The sequence below is a fragment of the Macaca thibetana genome, chromosome X (assembly GCF_024542745.1).
Source record: "Macaca thibetana thibetana isolate TM-01 chromosome X, ASM2454274v1, whole genome shotgun sequence".
In the NCBI taxonomy this organism is placed as follows: domain Eukaryota; kingdom Metazoa; phylum Chordata; class Mammalia; order Primates; family Cercopithecidae; genus Macaca; species Macaca thibetana.
This window is the reverse complement of record NC_065598.1, coordinates 62076439-62102396: the sequence shown is the minus strand read 5'-3', so window position 1 is coordinate 62102396 and position 25958 is coordinate 62076439. Positions and strand designations below refer to the sequence as shown.

At 41.9% G+C, this 25958-nt stretch overlaps 1 protein-coding gene across 4 annotated transcripts; it reads left to right on the top strand.

The window, feature by feature from the left end:
• Positions 1-6717: 6717 nt before the first annotated feature.
• On the top strand, positions 6718-24938 carry VSIG4 (V-set and immunoglobulin domain containing 4). 4 transcript variants are annotated; one of them, XM_050776947.1, is made up of 8 exons: positions 6718-6894; positions 12893-13249; positions 13971-14252; positions 18546-18608; positions 19127-19204; positions 21521-21625; positions 23819-23840; positions 24270-24938. In XM_050776947.1, the coding sequence occupies exons 1-8, from the start codon at positions 6825-6827 to the stop codon at positions 24274-24276; spliced, it is 984 nt and encodes a 327-aa protein (XP_050632904.1). In that variant the 5' UTR covers positions 6718-6824; the 3' UTR covers positions 24277-24938. The 4 variants fall into 4 exon arrangements, with proteins under 4 accessions (XP_050632904.1, XP_050632902.1, XP_050632903.1 ...); XM_050776945.1 differs by having other exon boundaries at positions 24179-24938; XM_050776946.1 differs by lacking the exon at positions 24270-24938 and adding an exon at positions 24063-24162.
• Positions 24939-25958: the final 1020 nt, after the last annotated feature.

Below are 25958 nucleotides of genomic sequence, written 5' to 3'. Positions count from 1 at the left end.
ACCTCTGCCACTGATCTTCACTGTGTATCATTAAACACATTCCATTCCATCACTGAGCTTCATTTTCTTTCCCCCTGTGAAGTTGAGGTGAAGGAAGAGGACTCATTGTGGTCTCAAAGGGCCCTCTAGGCTCTGACTTTCTGTTATTTTAAGTATGGATCTAGAATTGGTGATGAAGGAGAGAGTTGGGTGCAGCATAGAACTCTCAGCTCTCCATCCTTAGATACCTGCTTCTTTCTGCACTCTCCTATACTGAGGGATATGACATTCTCCCATGGCTTCACCATCACATGTCTATAAATGATTGTCAAAGTTCTCCCTCTAGGCATGATCTCCCCTGAACTCCAGTCCTACCTTCTTCACTCTATGAGGACATCTCACTGCAGGAATTCCATCACCTCTGTTTCCACATGGCTAGTCTGAAACTATCTTCTGCTAAAAATAACCCCTCTCCTTGAAACTTTCTGAGCTCTGTTTATGGCCTTATTGTTGCCCAGGCCAACCATATCTACAGCATGAGTAGTATCCATGCTTTCCACTTAGCCATGATTCACTCTGCCACATAATCAAAACCTAGCTACTCTTCTTTCCACAGTCTCTGGCATCCACCCCCTTATATTCTGATTTCACTGTCACTGTCCTGCATTTACTATTTGTTGCAAATCCAGACTGGTTTCCCTGCTTCTACCCTTCCTCATCTATAGTCTACAATAGAGAAGCAAGGACAATACTTTTAAAACATAGTTAAGATTATGTCATCCTCCTGTTCAGATCCCTCCAATTGTTCCTTATCTCAGAATAAAAGTTAAAATCATTTACATGCCCTACAAGACCCTGCATACTACACTCTCCCTCACCCTTTTCTATTCTCATCTTATCTTCTCCCGATTTTCTCCTTCACTCCCTCTGCTCCAAACACACCTCTTTGAACATTCTAGGCATGTTCTTGTCTCAAGGTCTTTGCACTTGCAGTCCTCCATGCCTGGAGTTATCTTTCCCCAGATATCTGCTAAGCCTACTCTCATATTTCATTCAGGTCTGTTCAAATATTACTTCCTCTGAGAATACATGCTATCTCATTACTCTCTGTATTAGTGTTACATCACTGTCATAACAAATTAGAACAACTTTACTGGCTTAACACAACATAAATTAATCATCATACAGTCCTGGAGGTGAGAAGTCTGCTATGAATCGTATTGAGCTACAATGAAGATGTCAGAGGACTGCATTCCTTTCTGTAGGGTCTAGGGGAGAATCCATTTCTTTGCCTTCTCAAGCTTCTAGAGGTCACCCCTTTTCCTTGGCACATGTTTCCCTTCCTCCATTTTCAAAGTTAGCAGTGTTGCACCTATTTGTGCCTTTCTCCCATAGTCACATTTCCCCCTACCTAACTGACTCCTCTTCCTCCCTTTTCCACTTTTAAGGACTCTTGTGATTACAGTGGACCCACCTGGATAATCCAAAATAATCTCCCTACATTAAGGTTGGTTGATTCGCAACCTTAACTCCATCTGCAAATTTAATACTCCTTTGCCATGTAACTTAACTTATTCACAGGTTCTGGGGATTAGTATGAACACATCTTTGGGGGTTCAGTACTCTGCCTATCACACTCTAACACTCTCTATCCCATAGCCCTGCTTTATTTTACTTCATGGTACTCATCACCATTTGACATATTATATACAATATACATATTTGTTAGTTAGATAGACATAGTCAAGAAAATCAGATCTTTCTATGAAGCTTGTTAAAATATTTCCCTTTCCCCAAGACAATCATTTTCAACTTTGTTAGCTATTTTTTTTTTTTTTTGCCAAGGGTTGACTTCATAACTCTGAAAAACATGCTCATATTGCTATTGTCATTCTTAAGAATTTAGCTCTAATTCACTCCCTCACCTCTATTCACCCAAATCCTGCACATCCACATATGAGTATTTCCTGTCTTCATATTTCCCAATTTATTATTAATAAATAAACTATTTATAGACAATGTTGGTGGTGAGAGCAAGATTCAGTGTTTATGTTACTGGTACATCATGTCTGAGCCACATAATATATAATTATATAATTATTGATTTTCATTTTCATATTTGTTTGGTTGTTTCTTAAACTTTTTTCTTTCTACTAAAATTTAAGTTTCATGTCTGTTTCTTTACTACTATATCCCCCAGGACCTAGAACAGTGTCAGAAACATCAAAAGTGCATAATATGCATTTATTCAATACCTATTATGTGCCTGGTCTTACATCTAGGGTCTTGTAAATATCTTCATCATGGCTTCTTTCAAACTACCAACACAATGTCACTAAAGACAGAGTTAGGAATAAATTCACAAAATCAGCTCTTAGAATTTAAGTTGGCCATTTAAGTTATTAAAGAATTAAGTTGGCCGTTTAAGTACTTAAATGGAATTTAAGTACACCATTGGTTGAAATTCAGTCACCTCAATTTCTCTCTGTTCCCTTCCTCTTCCCTGCTACAGAACTCCTAGGGATCCCAAGAACATAAGTTGAGAATCCACTGGTGAGTATGACACCTTTAGAGTATAGATGGGAGCACTGAGACCTAGAGAGGTGAATGAACCCAGGTCTCCTAATGCCTATTCCCATTCTCTTTCCATTGCATTATACAACCAATAGTCTAATTAGTCTCTCATTTTTCTGCTTCCAATTTCCCCATCCTATTCCATTGATATTCTGCAAACAGATTTGGTCCTAAGAAACTGCTTTCAACCGCAGCAGGCCCCTATTTCACTATAGAACCTTCTACAGCTCCCACATAAGTCTTTAAGATCAAGTCTAGGCATCTTGGTCTTCTTTTCAAGACCCTCCACAACCTGGTTTAGCTTTTTCTTCTCCTGCCTTTCTAAATATACACCAAGCTAGAGTCCAACTGACTCTCCCTGTTCATCAGAATCATTCTTGCCTTTGATTGTCTGTGGACTTTGGCTCTTTCCCTACTACTTGCCTGGAATTTTTCCCCATCCTCTTTGTCTGTCCAATGCTAACCAAATCTCACATCCAAGTCCACACTCCAGCTCCTCTAGAAAGCTTTCCTAAACCACTGAAGTCCATAGGGATTGCTACCACCTCTGAACTCCCATTGCACAAAAGAGTTTCTGCCATTCCTTTGTCCCTTAATATGTAAGGTCTGTTATTGTTAGTTTTCTTCTAAACCCTCATGTTTATCCTTCTATGTATCTTTAGGTTGATGTTTATATGTGTATTTCTCTGTATATGTATGTTATATCTGTGTTTTTATTTAAATGTTCATATGCTTATGTGCATGTATTATCTGCCTATGTCCAGATTGAGTGTATGAATCTGTGTTTCATTGCTTGTTTTCTCAGGTCTATGTGCAAGTCTATGTATATTTGTGTGTTTGCCTGAATATTTTGTGTGCCTGTGTCCCATGTGCTTACATGTCTCTGTGTGTATATTTTGTGTATTGTGCATCAATGTGCTCATGTTTGTGCTTAAGGCCATATTATATACATATGTATAGCTATACGCAAAAGTGTGACCATATGTATCTGTGCATTTATGTTTATTTGTGGTATTTATAGGTGTGTGTGTGTGGGTGGGTGTGGGTGTGTGTGTGTCCTTGAGCAGGGCCTGTGTGGATTTCCTCTTTGTACCACTGCTTCCCTCCAGCTCAGTAAGCCCAAGGTGCACATACACACAGGAGGGTCTCAGATAATGTTTACACATTGATAAATTTCTCCAATCTGACCTTTCAACCTTTGTCTAGAAAGATGGCCTATGGGGGTAGAAATAGACATACAGTCACAGTGACCTCTGAATACTCGACCCCAAAGGGTGTGAGTCGTTTTCTCTGCTGCTCACCCACAACCTGTGAACTCTTACCACATGCACGCTATCATCTCATGAAGCACAGAGTTTGAAAATAAGAAAAAGGTGGACTCCCTGAATTAAAGTAACTACCCATCTCTCTCCTCTTCAACCACTTCATCTTTTCTGGCTCATGCCCTGGTGCATGGAGGATCAAAGGTACAATTTTTTGAAACACCAACTTGGATGGTAAGTTGTACTTCTGTCATTTATCAGTTGTGTGACCATGGGCAGGTTCCACAGTACCTCCAGATCTCAGTTCTCTCAATAAGGAAAGGTTATTCATAATGCCTTCCTTGTGAGGTAAGGCCTAGGGATAATGTGCACAACACAGAGCAGGAGTTCTACAAATGGTAGTTTTAGTATCACTTTACCTGGGAAGCCTTCCCACGCTACTATTGCCTTCACTAAATACTGCCCAAACCAGAAGTTTTACAGTTAAGAATTCACCTTGTATTAGTGTGTTCATATGTGTTTGTTTTTCCTTTACACTAAAATCTCACTTATGCAGGGACCATATCTAACATTTCTTTTCTCTCCCTCACAACATCCATAGAAAATCTGGAACTGTTGTAGAAGTGGTCATTAAAGGTATCAATGAAGCAGAATAGTGTGTTACTTAACAGTATCATTTCTGGAGGCACATAGATAGGAGTTTGAATCTTGTCTAGGCACCCTCTATACAAGTAAGCGATTTCACTATTCTGGGTTTTAGACACATTTGTAAAACGGAGTTTTATTGAATTCATTCATTCAACAAATATTTATTGAGTGTCTTATATGTTAGGCACTGGAAATACAACAATGAACAGGACATACAAAAATTCCTGCCTTCAGAAACCTTACACTCCAGTCTTACATTCTGGAGATGGAAAACAAACAAGTAAGACAGTAAATATACAATATGTCAAGTAGTGGTGGGCTCTACAACGAAAAAGAAAAGTAGCATAAGGGAGTACAGTGTGGTAGAGAGAGATACAAGTGTACATACAATAATACCCACCCGAGGGATTGCAAGGGAAATAACCCATGCAAGGTGCTTAATTTAGTGACTGGAAGAGTAAAAGATTTTAAATAGCAACTATCATTATATAGTTGTTAGTGTATGTATAGTATAGTTTGATTTTTATAAATCTGAGAAGATACAAGCATTAAGTCTAATTATGTTCATGTTACAATTAGGGAAGCTGAGGTTCAGAGATATTTGACTTGTTCAAGGCCTCAGAATGAAGTAGACACAGAGCCAGGCTTACTTCCAGGTTTCTGACTTCTCGTCCAATTCTTTTACTAATCAAGAGGGCTACTGAGCCTACTGCAAGACTGGAAGTCTTTCCCAGTCTTGAAGTAATGTTGTGCATACTCCCCAGGACATTTCTTTACCTTCAGATCCAGGAGGTCCTAACAAAATGCAAGGGGCAGCTCAAAATATACACAATCACCTGGCCAGGCAAAAATTGACACCAGTTCTGTAGGCTTTTTAGTGGGGAAGGGGAGTGGTGTGTGTGTGTTGGGGGTGGTGGTGGTGGTGGTAGTGGTGATAGGGTGTTGGTTGAAAAATATCAAAGGAATGTTCTCCAAAGTTCAGGGTTTCCTGAGTGAGAATCCTCTTGGGAAAAAATGGCTAAAAGTTCCAGCGAGATGGAATGAGTGCAGTACTGAAAAAACAAGGAACAACAAGTCAAGGGGGATTGGGCCCTAGAGGCAGAGGTGATTGATAGAATTTCATGTAATAATGGGTCCTGAAATGCTGGAATGTCTCCTTAGCCCGTGCAAGCTCCAAATCATCTGTATGCAGCCACCCCTTGGCAAGTATGTTTCTTTATATTCCCACTCCCCATCTCTGCACAAACTCCTCCCTCCCCTGACCAAGGCCTTTCCTATCCCTCCAATCAAAAAGTAAACTAAGCTTAGATGCTACTTACAGTGCAGTATGAATTTTTTGGATGTATTTGTGCTTTTGAAAGTGCTTATAGTTTCAAAGCTTAGTAGACAAAGGGCAGTGCCAAACCTAGTTAGACTGCTGATGAAATTACAGTCACTCTGGAGCCTGTGAAGAGGAGCAATTTCTGGAGCAGTTGAGCTTTGCTAGGAGGCATAATATCACTCTATTGTAGGTTAAGGGCTTGTACCAATTGGAAGTCAATGAAAAATTTGACCTAATAGAGCGTACTACTAATGGGCTGCTGCACTGGAGTCTGGGCTTAACTTTCCCTTAAAAGAAGTAAATAATAAATAAATTCCTTATGAAAAAGCATAGAGAATATTAATGAAAATGAATTCTCCCTTACCACCAGAGAGGTGGAGCCATTGTAGAAAGTGATTCAGAGCTTCCCCAATATGAGATATGAGGCATATTCACCCATAACAGCCTTATCCATTGGCTTGCCAATTATTCAAGCTTTGATGTGTAGAAAGCCCTTTAATACACTAAGCTGTTGTACTCTTAAGCCCAAAGGCACACCAGACCCAACACCCTGTCCGTTTGCATAGGCTGCACAGGCAAGGGTTAACAGTACAACTGATGAAAATTGAATAGGCCAGCAAAGTTGTTTCCTTCTCCCTGGGCTCACCACAAAGGAAAACACTCCCATACTGAAGTGAGAAGACTCATCCCAAAGGTCACCCCCACAACCTCTGAGTCTTGTGGAGGAGACTCAAAATAAATACAGCCTGGGAGATCAAAGACCAGAGAGCCCCATTGGCTCCAGGAAAAGTCAAGTCAATACCCTAGCAGGAGAGAAGAATTGCTTCACTCACCCTGGAACCTCCAACGCCAGGAAAGTGGGGGAAGGGGGGCACCCCACATGACCTGTGCTGAAATAGGGAAGGAAGGGGAAAGTGTGATGGGACTAGGAGTTTGAGTGAGAGATATAGGGAAGGAGGGGAAGTAAACACACAAAGACACTGGTGGCCACCAGAAGTTTGAGCCTCTTTGGTAGCTGGAGGCTGGAAGAAAGGACAGAAATGGCTCTGGCTGTGATGGGGATCTTACTGGGCCTGCTACTCCTGGGGCACCTAACAGTGGACACTTATGGTAAGGCAGAAAGTGGGGTCCTGGCTGCCATTGCTGGCTTAGGCAAAAGGCTAGGGGGTTGGTGTTTAAGGTCTACTAAGGAAAGCCTATTCCTGCTGGGCAGGTGAGTGTTCTCAACCAAACTCTGCAGGTTCTCTCAGCCTTGAGCAAAAGGGACGGACGTAGTTGAAGTCTGCTGAAGAAGTCAGAAGGCAAGTTTGGGCAGAAATTGAAAAAGGATTTTTCTCTTGGAAAACATCTGCATGATTTTCTAGGGCTTGTATCTCAGGGGCATCAAGAAGGCTCCCAGTGACACCCGAATTTTTCCTCCATCTGTGTCTCTCATCTAAAATTCTACCATTAGACTTAACCCCTCTGCTTCCAAGCTTTGGTCTCTGTTAAAATATATAGCCCCTGAAGAAGGAGTGTTTTCTAAGAGTTGGATAGGATTGTAGAAGTAACCTATACCACCCTTCATTGTCATGAATAAGTGCTCAGAAACATTCAGTAGTGATTGAGATTTCACTGTTCACTACCTCCGCAGACCATCTAGTCTATCCAGGAGCAGCTCCAACTGTTAGAAAGTTATTATTTGTGTTGAACTAAATTCAGTTCCCTCTGACTTCCATCCAAAAGCCCCAGCTTTGCTTCTTGGGGCTACACAGAACATAGATACTTCCTTGCCCTGTGATAGCCCTTCAAAGGCCTGAAGACAAGTACTATATCTCCTTGACTCTTCTCTCCTCCAAGCTGAACAGCTCCAGCTTTTTCAACTGGTCTTCATAGGACTCAGTTTTTTACACATTCCTGGGCTAACTCACTTCCCTATAGACATGGCTCAATTTGTCTGGGCTATTTACGGGTTGGATACAAATCCCAAAGGAGGATGGACTATTCCATAGTCACATTATTTCCTTGGAGCTTGGGAAGCTCCATCCTCATTTACACTCCTGAGAAGTGAGATGGATTTTCAGGAAACTAAACCTGGGTAACAGCTAAGTGAGATCCAATATAGGGTAAAGGGGTTTTTTTCTGCTTCCCTATCATCCCTAGAGAAAAAGGCTGGATAGGTGTTAGTTTGGTGTCACTTGTGAGGTCAGAAAGAATCCAGCTTTCCATAGCTGACTCTGATTAGATTACCCTATCCTGGGGCTCTGTGACCCATCAGACTCTGGAACCTCAGAGTTAGAAAAGACTCTGAATTAAGTCAACCAAAAGAAAAAATAATTTGCCCCCAAGCCAAAGAGCATTAGTGGCAGAGTTAATACTCCTGAAAAAATATTTTTCTTTCTATAACTACCATATTTCCATTCTCTAGTAAGCTTTATAATGTATCTCTCTACCTTCTCCAAGTCTGTTGGTGTGAGCTAGGGCTCAAGCCTGGGGCTTGAGGGAGCATTTTAGAAATGTTAAATTTAAATCCTGTGTTTGTGTGCGTGTGTGTGTGTGTGTGTGTGTGTGTGAGAGAGAGAGAGAGAGAGAGAGAGAGAGAGAGAGAGAGGAGAGAATACTCATGTGTCTTGTTCCTTCCCCAGCCTATGAGCTTTTCTAGACCTGGAAGCAGGCCTTCCATTTGTATATAGAATCTTACACTATAGACCTGAGGCTCAGGTTATGCTGAGCTGTAAATAATACCTTCCTTCTCCCTGGACCTCATTGTTCCCAGCCCATCTGTACAGTGAGGAGGTTGACTTGACTGGCCTCAAAGGGGTTTCTCAACTGGACAGCTCTGTGGGACTGCAACTTCACTGCTAAAAAGCCTGTAGGGGCCAGAATAAGTTGCTAGCCTCTTCCTGTGGGGCTAAGAGATATGTCAAGATAATCAAAATTTTAAAAGTTCTAATCTTCACATTTCATACACATTTTAAACATTTCAGAAACATTTTATAAACATCTATTATATAAGCTAATCCTCTATCCAGGAGGCATTCCAGGAAAGGGAGAGAACCCAGTCATGTGGGGGAATGGGATAGAGACATGGAAAATGTCACCCTCTTTGTGATGACGGGAGGAAGGAGATTCAGAAAGAGACCTAGAATGGGTCTTATAAAGGAGCACACACCTAGTAAATTCAGCCTTTCTTTTCTTCAGTGCCATTACACAGGCGTCAGACATTTGCTTTTATAAGACTGGGACCCAGGACCACAATAAGCTCAATACTGTTCCCTCTTTCTCAAGCCAAATCCTCCCCCAACAAAGCTCCTTGAGTCGGTATCCAGTGCTGGTCTTTCCCCTGAAGAAGGCCAATATTTGGAGGAAATACAAACATTTCCTGAGGGAGGAGAGCAAAGCTCAGGCATTATGGGAAAGATTTTTCAGAAAGCAGCTGGCAGATGGGGGCATATTTTTTTTCAGACAATCATGGGATAATATCTAACCCTGAGATAACATCCAGAAGCCATGTCAGGTAGGCCCAAGTAAGAGGTTGCTGGTTTCTATTGTGACTGATGGTTTAATAATTTAAGAAGGTAAGAAAGCAGTGTGGCTTCTGAAAACCTGTATTCTAGGCCTCTAGGCCTAGCTTTGACCTTGCTATCCATGTGACTTTGAGTAAGCATCTTCCTATCTCTGGGTTTCAGCTTACTCATATGTACCATAAGGGAATGTAACTAAGTGATTTCTAAAAGCTCTTCCAGCTATGGCATTCCAGAAGACTCCAAATTCTATCCTCTTTTGTACCTCAACCCCTGTTATACCAAGTGGCTTGCCATTTGGTGGTTTTAAGGTATCCATAATGGGCACAGTGTTCTGCCAGGAGGTGGGGGGTTTCCCGAAATGGATTTTTCATACCCAATCTTCCAGGAAAACCAGGAGTATTGTTTAATTTGGCCAACATTTTACATTGGTTGCTAAGACAGCCCTGTTATTGGAGACACAGGCTGTTGTTTCCTCTCTGGCTGCCCTACAACCCACAGACAACCTAGTACCTGCCCATAATTCAGTAGATTGTCTCAGACAGGAGAGAGTGGTTCCTTACCTTACCATATGATGACTTCTCCTTCATGTCAATATTAAATCTGACAACGTTCCAACCTAATGAATCTGTTTATCCAGGGAATGACATATTGAAGACTGCTATAGGATCGGAATAATTTAAGACAACTACAACAAGTTTCACTTAGGGCATGGGACAAGACTGTCATTTATCCAGCACCCACTGAATGCCAGCCACATGCTAGGTGCTTTCACATGTATGAACTCATTTAACCTTCACAATTATTCTCTATAGAATCTTTATTATTGTTTCCACTTTACTGATAATGACCTGAGGTTCAGATAGGTTTGGTATTTTACCCAAGGTCACACAGAGAGATATGCGGTAAGGCAGACCTTGCGCTTACATCAGTGGTATTCCTACTACATCATACAGTCCTTCATTACCCTCCTGCTCTCATTAGGGGCTCCTACTTGATTCTAAGAAAATTACAAGGAAAGGTAGAAGGTAAAAGTCAGTGGTATTGTGGTTTACTTCACTTTGGAGATCAAATAACATGAGGAATAGTACAATGTCATTTTTCTTGTGATGCCCTGTACCTATAATCCAGTCACTATGCAACTAATGAAGCAGGAGGAGGAAGAGGAGATAAGAATAAGAAAAAGGAGAAGGAACAAAAAGGAACAGAAGCATAATGGAAGAAAGAGTGGAAGAAATAAAGGAGGAAGAAGGGAGAGGAAAAGAAAAATAAGTAAAAGGAGGAAAAACATGCCATTTTGGGACGTCTAGTTACAAACTCTGTCCTATTCATTCTGAGACGGAGGAGTCAAGCCTGACCTACTTCCAGAAGTGATTTTCAAAACTGAGAAATTGAAACTAGCTAGCAATTTTTTTGATAGGCCACACTGAGCTTTGTGAGAATTTCCAGCAAATTCCCAGGGAGGGAAAACACAAGCCAGGCCTTGTAGCTCCCCTAAGGTCAGAAGGAAGACATGCATATGCATAGACAAAGGCATTTTCAACTGCTCCAGATGTCCTCACAGCAGAATGCTGCTTTGTTGCCCAAGAGGGGAATGTGAGAGTGCTTTTCAGAGAAGAGGAGGGACATTGGGAAAGTCCAGAGGAAGATTAATGGGAAATAGCCTATTAAACCAAGAGGCTTAGATAGTTTTCATGGGGTTTAAGGATGGTATATTTGTGCTTGCATGTGGCCAAAAATATGCATGGGCATGTGTGTCGATGATAATGAAAAGCTACATCTGCAATCACATGGAGGTGTGAACTGTCTATAGCACAGTGAAACCCACTACCTGGTGAAAATTTACTGCCAGCTGGAACATATAATTATATAACTTCTATTTCTATTATAGTCTATTAGCACTGGACCACCTAAGATTAGAAGGGACCTTAAAGAGCAATGCTAAGACCCAAACAAAGCCTAGAACTCCCCCAGACAGCTTAATTCATCCATAGATAGCTCTGATTAATCACAAAGGCCATTGTAAGGCAAACCATCCCTTCTGCGATGTGGAAGGCAGAAAAGAATATCATAAAAAGAAATAGAATTAGGAAAATAGGGCTAACCAAAATCTGCCCCTCTTGTATTCCCATTTGTAGGTCTGCGTTCTGCTCTCTGCCAAATTTGAAGCATTCCAGGAAGTATGTAGTGGATCTAGCAACATGGACTTATGTTTATTTATTCTTTTCTACTCAAAGGTTTTTTCTTGAGTAAAATTTGCTATTGATATCCTAAGAGTCCCTGGTGAGGGCACAGGCTAGAGGCTTGACTTTAGTATCTCTATTAACAGAAGCCATGATGCTGGACAGTACATTCTGGGAGTTAGAAAGCATACACTCAACCCATCCCAAAGATGTCATCTTCCATTTGCTTGACTGAATACTGGGAATTCTAGGCTCAATTAAAAGCTTTTGAATAAATATGACTGAATAGTAATATCTCATATCTTTGAAACCACCTCTCTTAGGAGAGACATGAATATATTGCCTAAATATACCCACCCCACACTCCTGGCCCCAGTTAAATAAAACAAAAAAATCTTCAAAATAAGAGCTTATGGATGGAAAATTCTGATGGGAGGCAATGGTTGTTTCAACATCCCCACCTCCTTCCCCCAGCCCCATCCCTACCCCTAAGTGTTTCCTTCTCAAGCACGCCAAGGAGCAATCTCCCATTGCTTCTATCACCATCCCCACTACAGCCAGCTTCAGGATTTCACTCAGAACCTTTTCCTTTCTAGACCAAGATTGGATGCAATCTTTTCCCCCTCGGGATGAAATTTTCCTATGTATCCTTGCTAGGAACTAAGAGAAATCAAAAGGAAAATAAACAAAAGAAATCGGGGAAAAAAAGTCAGGTTTACAAAGTGAAGGTTTCAAATTTAACAATAACTAATGATTTTGTTAAACAGAAATGTATATCCAGACTTCTTCCTCTCACCTGGTTCTACCCTCAGTATTTCCTTTTTCCTGTCTTTCAGAGAACAGCTTAGGGTTGGGACCCCAGTCACTGAGTATTTCTAAGGGAACAAGAGAAAATAACAGGGCAGAGGGCCCTTTCTTGCTGATCTCAAAAGCCTACACTTTTCTCCAGGTGCATATTTACACAAAATGAAATAGTCCAGACCCAAATGCTTAGCATTTTTGCTTCCACATCTCTTTTGGAAAATGTGAAAAGAAATTTTTTTCATGGATTTGCAGAATGACAGAGTTGATAGAATATCTAGGGCATCTACCATCCAAACTCTCTACATTATAGATGAAGTAAATTAATCTTCCATGGTAGAAAGTTGACTTACCTAGGATCACCTCCATAGCAAGACAGTAACATAAAAAAGGGCTTGAAACTCACAAATCTAAACAATGTTAAAGGCTTTCATTCTGAAGACTGGTTCTGATTGACGAGAAGGCTGACAAAGAGCAAAAGGGCACAGGTACACAAAAGTGTGATAGAAAGAAAGTTGAGTGTTTTTTCTCAGAAACCTTTTGAGGTCTGTCGCTGCCACCTTAGTTGCCAGATAGGTATGCAATCTACGTTTGCTTCTTTCCTCTGTTCTGCTTCTTCAGGCCGTCCCATCCTGGAAGTGCCAGAGAGCATAACAGGACCTTGGAAAGGGGATGTGAATATTCCTTGCACCTATGGCCCCCTGCAAGGCTACACCCAAGTCTTGGTGAAGTGGCTGGTACAACGTGGCTCAGACCCTGTCACCATCTTCCTACGTGACTCTTCTGGAGACCATATCCAGCAGGCAAAGTACCAGGGCCGCCTGCATGTGAACCAAAAGGTTCCAGGAGATGTATCCCTCCAATTGAGCACCCTGGAGATGGATGACCAGAGCCACTACACGTGTGAAGTCACCTGGCAGACTCCTGATGGCAACCAAGTAGTGAGAGATAAGATTACTGAGCTCCGTGTCCAGAAACGTGAGTCACTATGGGGGTTAGAAAGTACTGATAATCAATGAATCAATAGTGGATGTAATTCTAGAAACTCCTGAAAACCCCAGAGGCCTTTGTTTATCTATACAGAGGCTCTCCACAGGTATATGTGCTTATCAGAGAAAGTGGACAGGCAAAGAATTATTAGGGTTAGCATTCCCATGGTTAAATTTAAGAAGTGCTGGGAACGGTTCCTGACCTGCAAATCTGTATCCCTTCAAGTGTCCCAGAAATGCCAGCATCCATAGCCTAGTTACCCTGCTTGGGTTCTGGGATTTACAACTCAAAAATCAGTATATTTAATTTGTAGATAGATGCTGATAGAGAAGCTCTGGGGAAAGGGAGGCAGAGGTTAGCCAGGATAAGTTTGCTTGGTGGACAATTTTACAAAGGTCTGGCCCTGAAAACCCGCAACTGCAAAACTCAAAACTTGAGCCCCAGAACAAACTACATTATTTTTAAAGGTCAGTTGATTTTTACTTCCAAATATTCCAAAATCCCAGGTAATACCAAAAAGTACCTACCTTCAAAGGAAGCCATTTTGTTTGTATTACCCTTTCCTTCCTATTTCCTCCAAAGTCAGAAGCCCCCTTTAGTTCCAGTTGCAGATATATGCATGCCCTTATGCCCAACAAGAGTGATTCGGCCTTGTGGTCCCATATCCTTATGACTGCCCAGAGTTTCCTGTCTTGTCTTTTCTTCACAGTCTCTGTCTCCAAGCCCACAGTGACAACTGGCAGCGGTTATGGCTTCACAGTGCCCCAGGGAATGAGGATTAGCCTTCAATGCCAGGCTCGGGGTTCTCCTCCCATCAGTTATATTTGGTATAAGGAACAGACTAATAACCAGGAACCCATCAAAGTAGCAACCTTAAGTACCTTACTTTTCAAGCCTGCGATGGTAGCTGACTCGGGCTCCTATTTCTGTGCTGCCAAGGGCCGAGTTGGCTCTGAGCAGCGCAGCGACATTGTGAAGTTTGTGGTCAAAGGTGAGTGGCCCTCTTTCCTGGTGAGCATCTTAACAGACCAGTTTGAACCAAAGACACTCAAAATGTGCCCTTATGCAAAAGAAGAATTGGGAGAACAGGGTCCCAAGCAGGCAATGGTTGTACAATCCCAAATTAAAAAAAAAAATGGGACTGGGGACAACAGGGATAGAGACATTGCCCGTCATGCCATAGGTTAAGTAGATAAAGACAGTGAAGGAAAGAGTGAGATTTACTAGCACATTGTATTTGCCAGACACAAAGTACAAGAACTTGACACATATTTTCTCATTGAATCGCCACAACTGTCCCATGAGATAGTTATCATTACTTTTACTTTACAGAAGAGGAAATAGAGTCAGAAAGGGTAATCTACTTGCCCGTGGTCTCACAGCAAGGAAGTATAAATCTGGATTTGCACTCAGATTTCATGCTCTTTCTACTATGTCTGATTGTTTCTCATGGTTGAATCTATATTAGATCCTGGGCACCCTTCGAAAGCTGTTGTTTTTTGTTTGTTTGTGTGTTCTGTTTGTTTGGTTATTGTTTTGCTTGTTTGATTAGGCTTGATCTAATATATTTACATGCTTTCTTTTAACTTCCCTCCCCCACTTCATTGTAAAGCCAAATACAAGTTCTGGTTGAAGTATCCTTGAAAATGGGTTCTGGTTCATCAAGATTTGACTATTTCTAACAGCACTGTCCTGGGAGCACTACGAACTATGCATATAAACACTGTAAGCTGAGGCTTAAATGAAGAGTCCAGCAGTGATATGTCCAGATGAGTTTTCTTAGCTTTCAAGAGATATCCTTGGAAAGAAAGACACTCCAACAAGATTACCATTGCCCAAAACATGTTGGAAACTAACTGATTTTAGGGAATTGCCCTCAGAACCATCTGAAAATTATTGTCTTCTGAGGATAGATCTGTATAAGGAGAGGACGTAAAGCTAGCCCAAATGGCTTATTACCATTTGGGCTAGGAGACTGATGTTGGTTTGAGACTCTTGTGTTTGCCTGGAGGAATTTGTTTCCCAAAGTTAAGCTGTAGTGAGGATGTGTGTGCTGTAGATCATGGTTTGTTAGTTTGGGGAGGAACAGGAGTGGTCCACCCTGAAACAGTTATATGAACAGTGTCCCAGTTCTCTAAGAGCTGACAGTTTGGTCAAGCAGAGAGGGCAGGGCATGACCAGAAAGCCCAAGAATGCATACTTCATAAAGAGACTAACTGAACATTCTCGCCTTTCTGTGAGTTACTTCTCAGACCATCTAGGCAAGAACTTGCTCACAGTAAACCCGCCTGCCTATTCCTTCTCACAGTCAATGCTTATCACAGTGCTGTTAAGCAGTGCTCGCCATTGCCCCCTACTGATAGATAAGAAAACTGAGGCTCAGGGAAGTTATTCTCAGCCTTCCACTCTTCCCTGCTCTGTGAGCCAAGGTAATCTTTCCTGGCTACCTCTACCTGCCTCCCTGTCCAGCCAACCTTGTCCCCTGAGTCTGACTCCCTGTTTCACCTCTGCCCTATGGAACTCTCAGCCCTTCACCCTTCCACCTCACTCTGCACTGTTCTTTAGTTCTAGAAGGACTCTGGAGGCCCTGCTTTTGCTCATATTCTTGGACTGCTGAGCTTTGCTGACAAACAAAACAAAACACAGATATGAATTGACTCCACTTTAATTTGATGCTCTGCGACATCCACTGCCTGCCCTCATACTGTGTGTCTATCTATTTGCTTATCTTTGTCTCATTCCTCGTAGCAGCTTTTCAGAACATTTCTACCTTATTTAAGGCCCCCAGCCCCACTCCTAAAAGATAAGGTAACTTCCTTCCTCTGTAAGAAGGTCCAGGCCCTCTTCAGATGTGAATTTTATCAACTACCCTCCTCTCTGCCTTGATATTTCCCTATCCATTTCCTCTTGGCTCAGAGTAAGGTATGCTTTGCTCCTCTCCACAACAAGCCCCTCCTCCTGAACTCAACATCAGCTACTCCAATGCCCTGCAATACCCTTTATCCTCTACCTAAGTCAAATATATATGCATGCATAATATATGTATATATGTCAGTATGCAAGCCTAATACATACATATATATATATATTATTTTTAAAAAATTTTTTTCTCCATCTGCCACCTAATCTCTCCTATGGTCACTACCAACCTTCTCATGAAGGTAGCTTCCACCAGCTGAACCTCTCAATTCATTCACCACACATAACTTTGTAATTTGGGGTCATCATTAACCTCTGTATCACCAAATCCCAAGGCCTCTGCATTCATACTTTTCCTCCTCAACATCTCTGTGACAGTGGTCCCTGTTGGCCATCTAAGACCTTCCTGAATGATCCTTCTGAGACACCTTTGTTGGCTCTTTTTTCATTCACTCCTTAATTGTAAATGTTCTCAAAGACTCAATTCTTATTCATCTCTGCATGTATTTCTATATTATCAGGAGATTTTATTTACTTCTGTGGCTTCAAATATCACCTGTAGGCTGATGACTCTCAAACCATAATATTATCTGTAATTTTTTTTTCCTGACTGCTAAATCCCAGTGTCTAGTTACCTTCTGGACAGCTTCATTTCTAATCTCAGCTTGTTCAAAACTGAATGTACCTTTTACTCACCAAACCTGTTCCTCAAACCTGTTAGAAAACACAGCAGTATCTTTGACTCCTCCTTATCTTTTAACTCGCATGGTCAAATAATCATCAAGATTACCAAGTGCTGTGAATTCACCTACTGAATCATGTATCTTATTAGGATCTTTCTTTCTCTTCCTATACCCTCATGGTCTCATATTCTCTTTTAAAAAACAATTTCAATCATCTTCTAAATGCTCTCCCCATGTCCATTCATTCTTATGAAATCATCAACTTATTCAATATTTATTGAGTATATATTTTATGTCGCTAGATTATAAAATTCAAGAGTGCAGAATTCTACCTATCTACTTCATGACTGTTCTCCAGAGCCCAGCAAAGTATTTGGCACAAAGAAGACACTAGACACTAGACGAATATTGTATTTGTTAATGAATGGGCAAAATATGCTATTGCCTCATCTTTGAAAATCCTACCACACTGTTGTCAGAATTATTTCCAAAAAAAGAGGCTGAACAATTTTTGCTTCCTTTCTCAAAAGGAAGTAAACTTTTCTCAAAAGGTGTAACCTTCTGTTACCCCCCATGGATCCTTCCAACCAAAGAACAAAGCCCAAACTCTTTCAGTCTGTTTTCAGCCTACCTGTCCAGCTTTATCTACTAATATGTTTCTCCACATCTAAAACGGAGCATGCTGTTTCCCCTGCTAGCAGGAGGGAGGAGCTTATGGTTTTCTCATGTCTTTCCTGAGCAGGTACATGGCCCTGTGCTTGTGTGTGGCCTTCTAGTTTCCCAGAACTGTGTCAGAACTCTTCAAAATCCCTAGGGAAATCTTATTCCTCAACCGTTTTTAAGGCTATTTTGGTTAGTTTTTGTTTGTTTGTTTGTTTTTCTCACCTATTATCCATTGCCTCAGGCAGCTGTGTGACAAATGCTACCCCATCCCTGGGGAGAGGCTCTTAGCACTGGGTTACCAATAAAACAAGTCTTTTGAGTCAGGTCTTTCAGGGAACCACCAGACAGGCCAAATAATGGCAATTGTTAAAAAATGAAGTTTGTTGGGCCCACTCCAGCACCTGGAATGAGGTTGTATGTTCAATATTACCTCTGAAGTAGAAGGGGTAAGGGGACGAGGATAAGTTAAAACAACATAAAGCTTGCTGTTCTTACCAAAACTGGAATATTTTTCTTCCATAAATTCTCCCTAAGGTGCTGCAAACCTTTGGCTATTTTGCAAAATTCTAAAAAAAAAGTTGATTGTGTCAAATTTTGCATTATTTCACTGATGTTGTTAAAAGGTAAATTTCTGGAGGTTATTATGCCACCATTTTCACTGATGTCACCCATTGCCACCTTCTTTGTGATACTTGCCAAGTTTCTCTCAAGAGAATTAACTACTAGGTCTCAGTTAGAAGTTAGTAAAAAATAAAATATATTTTCCCATCCAAGTTGACTCACCCTCTGAACTCTAAATACAAGTTACTTCCAGATCTATTAATCCTGGGTTTAAAACTCTGTCCTTGATTGATGTATGAAAGCTGAACAAGCAACACAGAACTTACCAGCGTCATGACAGAAGAGACAGGTCCAAGTATGGAACTGAATGGCCTTTACTTACTTCCTCTTTCCCTAGGGCATTAAACTATTCACCCAAGGGTACAAGATCCCTTGAATCGGTTCCCTTTTCCTTGCAGACTCCTCAAAACTACTCAAGACCAAGACTGAGGCACCTACAACCATGAGACACCCCTTGAAAGGTGAGTTTTACTATTGTTTGAGGAAGTAGTAGAGGTCCAAAATGGTGTCATGGTAGCCAAGGAAGGAATCACAATGCCATTGAATGGCTAATAAATAGTCAATTGGTTCCTCAGCAAGAACATAGCAGTAAAGGAATGGAAACAAAAGAAAGGTAACAATGATGAATATATACTCTTTTTTTGTGAAAACTTCTGAGGCAAAAGGAAAGAGAGAGTTAGAATACTCCCATTGGAAATACAAAAAAGGAGAACACCAAATTCTATTCTGCTCCTAGTTTGACTTGCTGTGTGACTTTGGGTATATTACCTCCCCTCTATGGGACTTCTTCTCACTGCCCACACCTAAGTAAGAAACAAAGATGCCTCATCTCATGGTACTAGTGGTTGATAACATGGCCAGGCACTCTGGAAAGTAGAGCACAAATGGCCAGAGAAGGACTCCAACCTTTGCAACCATCTCTTACCTCTCAGCTTTTTGATAGAAGAGAGATCTCTGACCCTATTTTCTATATTCATAGCAACATCTACAGTGAAGCAATCCTGGGACTGGACCACTGACATGGATGGCTACCTTGGAGCAACCAGTGCTGGGCCAGGTAAGAATATTGTCAGGATTTCTATCTTTTCTTCTTGACTCTAAGCTTTGTGACCAAAACTTTCCATTATGCACACTGTTCTACAGGATTGAACTCTGCAAGTCATTACCTGCTATGTGCCAAGCAATGGTCAAGGACACTGAGGATGGGTAAGGTGGGTGGGATGTAGAGAGAGAGATACAGATCCAGGGATGAGTGAAGTCAGAGTGAGGTTAAGGGAAGTGATAAATCTGTCCTTTATTTAGTTCTCTGTTGCCATAGTAATATACTTTCCAAACATTCTGAGCAAGAAATAGGGATAGGGACATTATGACATCATGACCTCAGCCAGGTAAGGATAATGGCAGAGCGTCATTGCTTGAGCTCTTAACCAGGGCTCTTCAAGCCACTTGAAGCTGATTTCTGATTCCTCCAAGGCCTTGAATATTCCCAAGTCAGGGTCTCAGAGAATCAAATCCCAGATAAATCTTTTGTGTTTCACCTGCATCTGATAGTCAGGTGGTGTGCATTGACATGACTACATTGACTGTTGAAATAATAGAACACTCTCACACCAGTTGATAATTAGCTGCTCCCCTTAACCCCTGAACCCTCCATTATTACCTGGGGCCGCCTTGTCCCATTCCTCAGAACTCTCTAGACCACTCCCATGGTCATGCAACAAAAGGTATACCAAAGAATCTCTAAGACTCCAAGTCTACAGTAGGCATCTGTTGTGATTGGTTGGAATTAAATAGTTTGATAACTATCACTCCTGGTACTCATTCTCTGCCTGTGTATAATTGAGAGTGGACTTCCAAATGTTCTTTGTACCTCTCCTTTCCTGATTGTAGAGCTTTTTGGCTATCTCTGGGCAGCACTCAAACCTGTTTTATGTGCCACATTTGCATTGCCATCTTTGGCTTCAAGACTTCCATAGCTCCATTCCTGTCCCAAAAGAACATCTCTTGGGAGAATAGAAGTTAGAAAATGCCTCATAGGGAGTTGGTTTGGAAAAATGAGAAAATAACCTTGGGCAAAGTCAAAGTTCTTAGATATTAGGTCTGCACCCTATTTTCTCTACCAAGTTTTTAGGACTTGACTCTCTTCAAAAGAGAATATTTCTTCGATTTGTACCAGCTTATAACTTGAGTTCTCTCAGTTCCAACAAGACACTCTGAGGACCACAAATACTGGATTCCTAGGACACGATATCTTAGAGTCTCATGAAAACAAGCCAGTTGCAGCAACAAATCCTAAGTACACTGAGGTTCCTTTCCTTACACCTCTCTATCACCTGACCTAGCTTCTTAGATTCAGAATATTATAGCTAAAAGTGCACTAGACATCATTCAATCTTTTCATTGAACTTATGAGGCAACTAAGGCCTAGTAACAAAACTAAGTTTTGTCTAAGGTCACTGTATTCATTTTTCCATGGCTGCTGTAAAAACTTACCCAAACCTAGTATCTTAAAACAGCGTAAATATATTATCTTCCACTACTGGAAATAAGTCTGACACAATTATCATTGAGCTAAAATCAAAATATCAGTCAGCAAGGCTGTGTTCCTTTTGGAGGGTTTGGAGCAGAATTAATTTCCTTGTCTTTTCTGGCTTATAGAAGCTACCCACATTCCTTGGCTCATGGCCCCCTTCCTCCATTTTCAAAACTAACAATGTGGCATTCTCAAATCTCTATTCCTTTTTACTATGTAAACTAACATACTGACAGGTTCCAGGAATGTAGATGTGAATATATTTAGAGGACCATTATTCTGCCTACCATAGTCATATAGCAAGTAAATAAGAGATCTAGGACTGGAAGCCCAGTTCAGTTGATTCTTTCAGCTTTTAAGCATAATGGGAGTATGTGTCTCAAGTGGCTCAGTGGAAATATGTTTTGATAAAGAAGGAAGCTGGGGACTTGACCAGAGAGTGTGATGGGAAGAATCTTTGTGGCTAGAAGTAACTGATCAGAATCTTAATAAGGTATGTAGCATTTTTGATGAAGTTGGAAAGTCAGAATATTATTTTCTTTTTTCTAAAGGAAGGTGAAAACCTTCTGTCTTGGCCCTATAGAAAGCATGGACAACTAGCTCAAATGCCCAGGCCAATCAGCCCACCGTTGAGTCTCTAAGAACCTATTTACACATGGCATCCTTTCTCAAGTTTTTCTCATGAGCCTGGAGGTTTTTCTCTCTGGCTAGCTAAGAAGGTTAGGAGAATATGGAAAATGAAAAAGAAAAAGGCTTGGCCTAGTCTGGGTTATTCCTTAGAGTTTTTGTTTCTGGCCTTATTTTCAACCAAATACCACTTGATCTTGTTTTACCATCTAGGAAAGAGCCTGCCTATCTTTGCCATCATCCTCATCATCTCTTTGTGCTGTATGGTGGTTTTTACCATGGCCTATATCATGCTCTGTCGGAAGACATCCCAACAAGGTTAGTCATGAATATGAGAAGGTGGCTTTGGCTCCTTTGTTCTTTCTGTCAGTATACTTGAGCCTAAATTCTGTATCAGGCATTGTGTTAGGCACTTCAAGAAGCTCCCAGCCTAGTTTGGGAGTGAAGGTGGGGGTGCAGGGAGACAGATGTTCAAGCAAACAATGGCATAAGACTTATGGAACTAAAAGCACTAGGCTTTTGTACTCAGTCAAGTACAGCCATCTTTCTAATGAGTCACCTTGTAATGATGCAAGAGAAAGAGAAGTCACAATCCCTGCCCTCGAGTTGCTTACAATTTATTTAGGAGATTCAAGGTAGAAACATGGAATTTATCAATAACAATATATAGCAATAGAGGCTATAAGCTCAAAAACTAGAGAAGATAATCAATGCTAAAGGGATCCAGAGGAGAAGAGAGTCATTTAAGGCTTGAGTAATTAGCAAGGGATTTCAGAAGGAATAATATCTTAGACCACATTTTGGAGGATGAAAACAAGTTGTAAGGAGACAATATTTCAGGAAGAGAGAACTACATCAGCAAAGTTGTAAGGGCCTAAAAGACAACTGGGAGTGGGATCATCAATAAAGAAAACTTCTGTAGATGGGCAACAGAGAAGTACAGTGGGAAAGGAAAGTTTATTCCTGATTATAGAAGGCCTTAAACGCCAGGTTAAATAATTTGGACTTTCTTCACCAGGCCTTGCAAGGGTACTAAAAATTACCAATTTTTTCAAGCATGGAAGTGGCATAATGACAGCACAGTTGTCAGGGCCATTTAAAAACTATGAACCAACCAAGGAGGAAAAAAACTTGGGATGCTTGTTTCTAAAAGGAAAAAAAAACAAAAAACAACAAAAAAAACTAGCTATCTCTCAATGCCCAGTGCGCTAGTCATTTTGCCTAACATCAGTTTGTCTTATTCTCTGTACTATCTCTTACTCCAAAATAGCCTGGTTACTACCATGGGTCTGATGGATTTCCACCATCAGAAGAGAGCCTTGAATATCTCCTCCCAGGTTTTAATTATAAGCTCTGGCTTTTGCCAGTTAGCATGGCTAGCACCATGAGGCTGAACTTGATAGCAGATGCCTCACATGACCACAAACCCCAGGGGCACTAAAATGAAAGTATTCTCATATAGTCTTGATGAGGCTAGGCATAAACGGTAACCACATTAAATTGTTTCTCTCTCAAAAACCTTCCATGGTTTCTTATGGCCCAGGGGATATAGGTCAAAATGCAGCATTCTATTCCAGGCTCTCTGTGATGTGGCTCTAGCCAATTTTCTCAACACCCACCACTTCCTTATACCTAGTCTCATTTCCAAAAATTCCTCTTTCCTATCTTTCTATAAGGGAGACGGCCTCAGGGCATCAATTTAATTTAACATAATTACTGAGCACCTATTGTGTGACAGGTGCTGGGCATATTAAGATGAAAAAGTCACGACCCTTGCAGTACAGGTGCTCATAGGCCAATGGGGGAGGCAAGACACAGAAATGCAGGGTTCTACCATAAGGCAGAATTCCTGTGGCTTCTCTTGTTTACTTTGTTGTCATTTAATGCTTGAATTTCCAGTTGCATCCCCGAAAAATTATAAGCACCTAGAGGGCAGTACCAAGAAACATCTGTCTTTGCACTAACCTAAGCCTTTGAACCTGTACGGAATATAGGACACTCCTCCTCCACAGACTCTAGGGGGCAATAGTGACCAATACCATGGTTTTTCCTGGGTATGTGGTGGGAATGAGTGCATTTGGGAGTGGCTTGGGTCATGGTCATCAGCATCAGGCTAATCCAGCCCCTTCTTCCTGGTATCCAGCCTTACAGTCAAGTTTCCCACAAGGACTCTCTGGGGATCCTTGGGGGAGATTCCTGGGTAAAGAGCAGGTCCAGTTCCAGTGCCCTCCCTAAACCCATACCCAGAAACTGCTCCAGCCCAATATCCTGAGTCCAAGATGACAAAAGGGATAGTGACCATATGTGCTTCCCCTTCCTTTACCTGATAAATTTGCATCTCTGTGTTTCAATTCATCTCCCCAATACCTACCAGGTGTTGGAAAGCTGAGACATATTAAAATCCCCTCCTCTGTACCCTTCCCTCATCTTTTGACTGGTACCCGGGATCCATGCTTGACCTTTGTCCACTTGCCCTGAAAACTTTTGACATGATTCCTCCTTCTTTTCTAGAGCATGTCTATGAAGCGGCCAGGTAAGAAAGCCTCTCCTCTTCCATTTTTACCCGTCCTTGCCCTCAATTTTGATTACTGGCAGGAAACATGGAGGAAGGGGGGTGTGGCACAGACCCAGTCCTAAGGCCAGAGGCCTTCAGAGTCAGGACATAGCTGTCTTCCCTCTCTCAGGCACCTCCTGAGGTTGTTGTGGCCCCCTGAACACAAAGGATAATTTAGATCCATCTGCCTTCTGCTTCCAGAATCCCTGGGTGGCAGGATCCTGTGAATTAATTGGCAAGAATTCAGGCAGAAGGGTGGGAAACCAGGACACCAGCCCCAAGCCCCTTCTTATGGGTGGTGGGCTCTTGGGCCATAGGGTACATGCCAGAGAGGCCAACGACTCTGGAGATACCATGAAGGTGGCCATCTTCGCAAGTGGCTGCCCCAGTGATGAACCAGCTTCTCAGAATCTAGGCAACAACTACTCTGATGAGCCCTGCATAGGACAGGAGTACCAGATCATCGCCCAGATCAATGGCGACTACGCCCACCTACTGGACACAGTTCCTCTGGATTATGAGTTTCTGGCCACTGAGGGCAAGACTGCCTGTTAAAAATGCCCCACTAGGCCAGGATCTGCTGACATAATTGTCTATTCAGTCCTTGCCTTCTGCATGGCCTTCTTCCCTGCTACATATCTTCCTGGGTAGCCCAAAGTGTCTGCCCTGCCAACACTGGGGCCCCTGGGAGTCACTGGCTTTGCCTTAGAATTTGCCAGATGCATCTCAAGTAAGCCAGCTGCTGGATTTGGCCCTGTGCCCTTCTAGTATCTCTGCTGGGGGCTTCTGGTACTCCTCTCTAAATACCAGAAGGAAGATGCCCATAGCACTGGGACTTGGTCATCATGCCTACAGACACTATTCAACTTTGGCATCTTGCCACCAGAAGACCAGAGGGAGGCTCAGCTCTGCCAGCTCAGAGGACCAATTGTATCCAGGATCATTTCTCTTTCTTCAGGGCCAGACAGCTTTTAATTGAAATTGTCATTTCACAGACCAGGGTTCAGTTCTGCTCCTACACTGTAAGTCTAATGTTCTGACTCTCTTCTGGTGCTCAATAAATAATCATAACAGCAACTTCAGTCATGTTGGTCTTCTCTCACAGTATGGTAGGAACTACTAAAAGTAATTAAAGTGAGACTAGTTAAGAAGCCTGGGGCCCCTGAGAGTATGTATGTCACTTTTGCTTTTTTGGTCTTTTCCCTTCCCACACATGCCACTCCTACTTCACTCCACTGGTAAGTCCAGTGAGGCACAGTGAATACCTGATTAAACAGTACTCCCCTGGCTTCCCTTACCCAACATGTCATCCTGCCAGGTCCACCTAGATGATTCTTCCCACATCAGCTGGAAGCCTGAGAAAGAAAAAGTCCTGGGCTGGGCGTGGTGGCTCACACCTGCAATCCCAGCACTTTGGGAGGCTGAGGAGGGCAGATCACGAGGTCAGGAGATCGAGACCATCCTGGCTAACACGGCGAAACCCCATCTCTACTAAAAGTACAAAAAAATCAGCCGGGCGTGGTGGCGGGCGCCTGTAGTCCCAGCTACTTGGGACACTGAGGCAGGAGAATGGCTTGAACCTGGGAGGCGGAGCTTGCAGTGAACTGAGATCGCGCCACTGCACTCCAGCCTGGGCCACAGAGCGAGACTCTGCCTCAAAAAAAAGAAAAAAGAAAAAAGAAAGAAAATAAAATAAAAAGTCTTTCTGTCTCAGGGGACTATGAATGCAGAGACGAAGGAATTTCCTTCTTTCCAAAGTATGGATGCACCACTTCCACTTCTTTGAAGCTTAAAATTTTGGGGGTAGTTGCATTTTTCACAGGTTATCTGCTTTAGCTCCTGTCCCCTTCTTACAATGTGAGGTGGGGATAAGAGCAAGAAAGCCTTTCTCTTCAAAGAGGAATAAGGCTCGGAAGTGTGTGTGTGTGTGTGTGTGTGTGTGTGAGAGAGAGAGAGAGTTTGTATGTGTACATAAGTTCCTACACCTACACTTTTAAATCAGGCTCCCCTGTGAGGAGGACCTGTTCTGACCCAGGTCGATATAGCTTTGTTTTCTCCGTGTGATTAATGTCAAATCAACTTCTGCACTCTTCAAGG

Bases quoted from the DNA above. Each gene is read 5' to 3' on its own strand.
- VSIG4 (XM_050776945.1), top strand. From the start codon at position 6,825: ATGGCTCTGGCTGTGATGGGGATCTTACTGGGCCTGCTACTCCTGGGG. The intron at 14,253-18,545 runs GTGAGTGGCCCT...TTTTCCTTGCAG, and splicing joins TGTGAAGTTTGTGGTCAAAG to ACTCCTCAAAACTACTCAAG. The intron at 18,609-19,126 runs GTGAGTTTTACT...CTATATTCATAG, and splicing joins CATGAGACACCCCTTGAAAG to CAACATCTACAGTGAAGCAA.